Below are 4,993 nucleotides of genomic sequence, written 5' to 3' on the forward strand. Positions count from 1 at the left end.
TGTTTTGTTTTGTATATACATTTGTAAACATTTCTAAAAACCTATTTTCACTTTGTCATTATGGGGTATTGTGTGTAGATTGATGAGGAAAAATATAATTTAATCAATTTTAGATTAAGGCTGAATCACAACATAATGTGAAAAAAGGGAAGGGGTCTGAACACTTTCCGAATGCACTGTATATACAGTCAATTGCAGCCCAAGTAACAGACACATCTCAACATCAAATGTTCAGAGGAGACTGTGTGAATCAGGCCTTCATGGTTGAATTGCTGCAAAGAAACCACTACTAAAGGACAGCAATAATAAGAAGAGACTTGTTTGGGCCAAGAAACATGAGCAATGGACATTAGACTGGTGGAAATCTGTCCTTTGGTCTGATAAGTTCAAATTTGAGATTTTTGATTCCAACCGCCGTGTCTTTGTGAGACGCAGAGTAGGATGATCTCCGCATGTGTGATTCCCACCGTGAAGCATGGAGAAGGTGTGATGGTGTGGGGGTGCTTTGCTGGTGACACGATCTGTGATTTATTTAGAATTCAAGGCACACTTAACCAGCATGGCTACCACAGCATTCTGCAGCAATACGCCATCTTATGTGGTTTGCGCTTAGTGGGACTATAATTTGTTCTCCAACAGGACAATGACCCAACACACCTGCAGGCTGTGTAAGGACTATTTGACCAAGAAGGAGAGTGATGGAATGCTGCATCAGATGGCCTGACCTTCACAATCACCCGACTGCAACCCATTTGAGATGATTTGGGATGAGTTGGACCGCAGAGTGAAGGACAAGCAGGCAAGAAGGACAAGTGCTCAGCATATGTGGTAACTCCTTTCAAGACTGTTGGAAATGCATTCCAGGTGAAGCTGGTTGAGAGAATGCCTAGAGTGTGCAAAGCTGACATCAACTCAATTTATTTATTTTATATAATTTATTATATATTTTTTTTAATCCTTATTTTACTAGGTAAATTGACTGAGAACACATTCTCATTTACAGCAATGACCTGGGGAATAGTTACAGGGGAGAGGAGGGGGTATGAATGAGCCAATTGTAAGGCAAAGGGTGGCTACTTTCAACAATCTAAATTCTAAAATATATTCCGATTTTTATAAACACTTTTTTGGTTATGTCTTCACTATTATTCGACAATGTAGAAAATAGTAAAACTGAAGAAAAACCTTTGAATGAGTAGGTGTGTCCAAACTTTTTACTGTTACTGTATATGCATATATAGTTTGGAATACTATGTTACATATCCAGCAGATAAAAATCTAACTTTTTGTTGACTCTGGTACTGGTCCAGCCATTCTTTGGGGCAACTTATGCTTTTTGCGTTTTAGCCGTGTCAAGTTACATAAGATGCATGTTTGGCTTTTCTGAGTTTCCTTTTCTGGGGTGCTGGACCCCTGGGTCACGGTTATATGGTCCTAGAAAGAAAAACAAATGTCTACCTGGAAAGCTTACCGGCAGCTTTAAACCATAAATCAAGGTTTTATTGCCATAAAAGTAAGTGCCTGCACCCTCATTTACTGTATATGGCCATTTCATAACACTTTACATACAGCCTGCAGGTATAATGCTTTATAACTTGTTATCGTGTATCAGCCTTTATAACGTCCTATGGAATTTGCTGGTGTGGTATGATCAATGGAATACAACTATTGATTAATTCTGTTTGATTACTCACTGTATTGAAATGTTTTTCTCTTTGATATTGATTGCATAGAAAACTAGAAGTCAATGTTCCTTTCTCCACAGGATGTCCTATACAGGATAGGATCTATTATAGATTTATTTAACATTGAGCAATAAAATAATATTTAACATGATTGCCTAACATGGCTTTCGAGTGAAAAGTGAAAAATGTTAAAGGCCCAGTGCAGTCAAAAACTAGATTTCCTGTGTTTTATAAATATTTCCACACTATGAGGTAGGAATGATACTGTGAAATTGTGAAAATTGCCTTTTTAGTGTAAGAGCTGTTTGAAAAGGCCGCCTGAAATGTCTGCCTGTTTTGGAGGGATGGAGTTTTGGCTTTCCATGGTGACATAACCATGCGGTAAATTAGTTAATAGACCAATAAGAAAGAGAGTTCCAAACATCTCTGCCAATAACAGCTAATTTTCAGTTTTCCCCTCCCCACTCAGACCACTCCCAGACAGTCCGAGCAAAATTATTACTTGAGAAATTGCTGTTTGCTAAAAAGCTATTTTTATTTATTTTTGACCATTTAAATTTCAACCAATCACAGTAAGGTACTTAATTGTTACCCAAAAATGATTTGATGTTGAGCTAAAAACGGTTGCATTGAACCTTTAAGAAAAGTGGAGTAATGACATCCCACTGGGCACAGAGGTCAGTTCAACAGCTAGTTTTGATTTACATTTGGTTGAGTTATCAACTAATGTAAATTCAGCATGAATTCATAGTGAAATCAACAAGATAAGTCATCATGCCATTGGATTTAGGTAAAAAGTTGGTTGAAAAAAGACGAAATTCCCTTACGTTGATTACTTTTTTCAAAACCAATCACTTTTCCACGTTGATTCATCATCACATTGACATTTTTGTTGAAATGACATGGAAACAACGTTGATTCAACCAGTTTTCGCCCAGTCGGATGAGACTAATCAGAAGTAACATATTGTAGTTGTTCCAGGGGGAAATAGCGAGCTGAAACATTTCTTTCAAAGTGTGGATCTGGACGTTAACCTGGGGCTCGTACTGCTGAAGCAAAACATTTCAAGGTTAGTGATTGATAGTGAGTATATATAATCTATAGTATTCCAGATTTGCTCTTGCCTTTACCCACAACAGATGTTTCATAAGGCAGCAAAAACACATTTTTGGGACTGGGGTCAAATGTGCAGTACACATCTGGACAAAATGGGAGTCTTGGTTGGAGTTACGTAATGTTTTCCCAATTTGTTAGGGGCTGTCTCACATCTGTTGTTGTTCTTACTCAACCCTGGCTGTGGCAGGACTCTACACTATAAAAACCTCTGTTTGTAGATGAACAGCACCTCTAAGGCACTTCAGACTTTACAAGGTATGAACTGCATGGGAAGGGATAGTAGGGTTTTACATGTACACTGCTTGGATTTTTTCTGGCAGTTCTTTTTTTTGTTTTTACTATCTTTTTAACTCACTTTTCATATTTTGGATTAGTTTGCAACCTTTTTAGATTGAAGCTGTAATGGAGTGGTATATGGCCAGATGTACTGATTGTGATGTTGTAATATTTTCCCTTGACTCTGGGCTCTGTCTTCCACAGATCCATCAACAAGACAACATGCTGAGAATCTGTGTGGCCCTCTGTGTTCTGGCGACATGCTGGGCACAAGACTGTCAGGTTTCAAACATTCAGGTCATGCAGAACTTCGACAGAAGCAGGGTAAGAACAAAATTCACATTTCCGAAATGTCACTTTCCATAAAGTATCTTGTCCAATTTGATCTATCAGCCTTGGAATGCTCAATGTAGAATGTAACTAGAATTTAATTCATTGTATGTTATGCAGAGATTGATAGAGCTCTCATTTCATCTTGCAGTATACTGGTAGGTGGTATGCTGTGGCCAAGAAAGACCCTGTTGGTCTGTTCCTCCTGGACAATGTTGTTGCTCAGTTCTCAGTAGATGGAAGTGGCAAAATGACTGCAACTGCCCAGGGAAGAGTTATCATCCTGAAGTGAGTTCTGTTTACTTCCAAACGATCAAAATTGTTTCTCAAACCTTCTAAAATTCATCATTTATCTTCGCTTTATCCTCCCCTTTCCTCCCTTCATCTTCCCCTTTTCCTCCCTTTATCCTCCCCTTTTACTCCCTTTAAACTCTCCTTTTCCCCCCTTTAGCAACTGGGAAATGTGTGCCAACATGTTCGGCACCTTCGAGGACACTCCAGACCCTGCCAAGTTCAAGATGAGATACTGGGGCGCTGCTGCATACCTCCAGTCTGGAAGTAAGAAAGACTACAGACTCAAAATACAAGACTAAAATCTCCTATTGTTGTACAGAATGTTTCATTGAGTTACACCACCACCTGTTGATGATAACTTGACTATTCCTCATTTGTACATGACAGCATGCCATTGATGAAGCTGCCTACTGTCAAAGCCTGCTGTTAAACCAACCATTGCTATTATTCTGTCTCCTCTCTCCTCCACGAAGACGATGACCACTGGGTCATTGACACTGACTACGACAACTATGCCATCCACTACTCCTGCAGAGAAGTTGACCTGGATGGCACCTGCTTGGATGGATACTCCTTTATCTTCTCCCGTCACCCCACCGGTCTGAGGCCTGAGGACCAGAAGATTGTCACCGACAAGAAAAAGGAGATCTGCTTCCTCGGCAAATACAGACGTGTTTCACACACTGGTAAGTTGTTATAAGTCAATTTAGTAATTCAAAGTAATACTTTACTTTTGTGCAAAAACCAATTGTGCAACTTCTGGTCTAATTAACTATTATGGAATCCAAATATCAGTTATAAGGTCATTATATGCAGTATGTGTAAACGTGTTTTATTCCTCCGTTGCAGGTTTCTGTGAAAGCAGCTGATCTGGAACTAAGCAGATGGATATCATGGATGTAAAATGCCACATATCAAAATCAGGCTGTAAATATAAACCATGTTCCACAACAAAACAAACCAACCGTCACTGGCCAGCCCCTTCCAGCAGTTGGGGAACTTTGTCGTTACCAAAGACATCCACCAACCAAACCAAATGATTTGTATCTGAATGTATCAGGAAGGATATAGGATACTTTGCTGATTGACATTGTGTGATGTAGTCTTGCATGACTTTTTGAAATAAATAAAAACACATGGTACTATTTCAGCGTTTATCTTGTATTATTAGCATCAAGGGTTTCAAGTCATACTTTGTGCTCTGATGTCATCAGGTTGGTTTGCCATTCATACAACTGCATTGTCCCACATGGCTTCCATTCAACAGTGACAAAAAGACAATTACTCAAAGA

General features: G+C 39.1%; 1 protein-coding gene across 1 annotated transcript; it reads left to right on the forward strand.

The window, feature by feature from the left end:
• The first annotated feature begins 2,972 nt into the window (after positions 1–2,972).
• LOC106578982 (retinol-binding protein 4-B) lies at positions 2,973–4,846 on the forward strand. The gene is made up of 6 exons (XM_014158348.2): positions 2,973–3,056; positions 3,282–3,401; positions 3,559–3,695; positions 3,859–3,965; positions 4,175–4,387; positions 4,551–4,846. Exons 2-6 carry the CDS (start codon positions 3,300–3,302, stop codon positions 4,568–4,570), a joined length of 579 nt encoding a protein of 192 aa, XP_014013823.1. The 5' UTR covers positions 2,973–3,056; positions 3,282–3,299; the 3' UTR covers positions 4,571–4,846.
• The last annotated feature ends 147 nt before the right edge of the window (positions 4,847–4,993 follow it).

Source organism: Salmo salar, chromosome ssa19 (assembly GCF_905237065.1).
Source record: "Salmo salar chromosome ssa19, Ssal_v3.1, whole genome shotgun sequence".
Classification (NCBI taxonomy): Eukaryota; Metazoa; Chordata; class Actinopteri; order Salmoniformes; family Salmonidae; genus Salmo; species Salmo salar.

Bases quoted from the DNA above. Each gene is read 5' to 3' on its own strand.
- LOC106578982 (XM_014158348.2), top strand. From the start codon at position 3,300: ATGCTGAGAATCTGTGTGGCCCTCTGTGTTCTGGCGACATGCTGGGCA. The intron at 3,966-4,174 runs GTAAGAAAGACT...TCCTCCACGAAG, and splicing joins TGCATACCTCCAGTCTGGAA to ACGATGACCACTGGGTCATT. The intron at 4,388-4,550 runs GTAAGTTGTTAT...CCTCCGTTGCAG, and splicing joins CAGACGTGTTTCACACACTG to GTTTCTGTGAAAGCAGCTGA.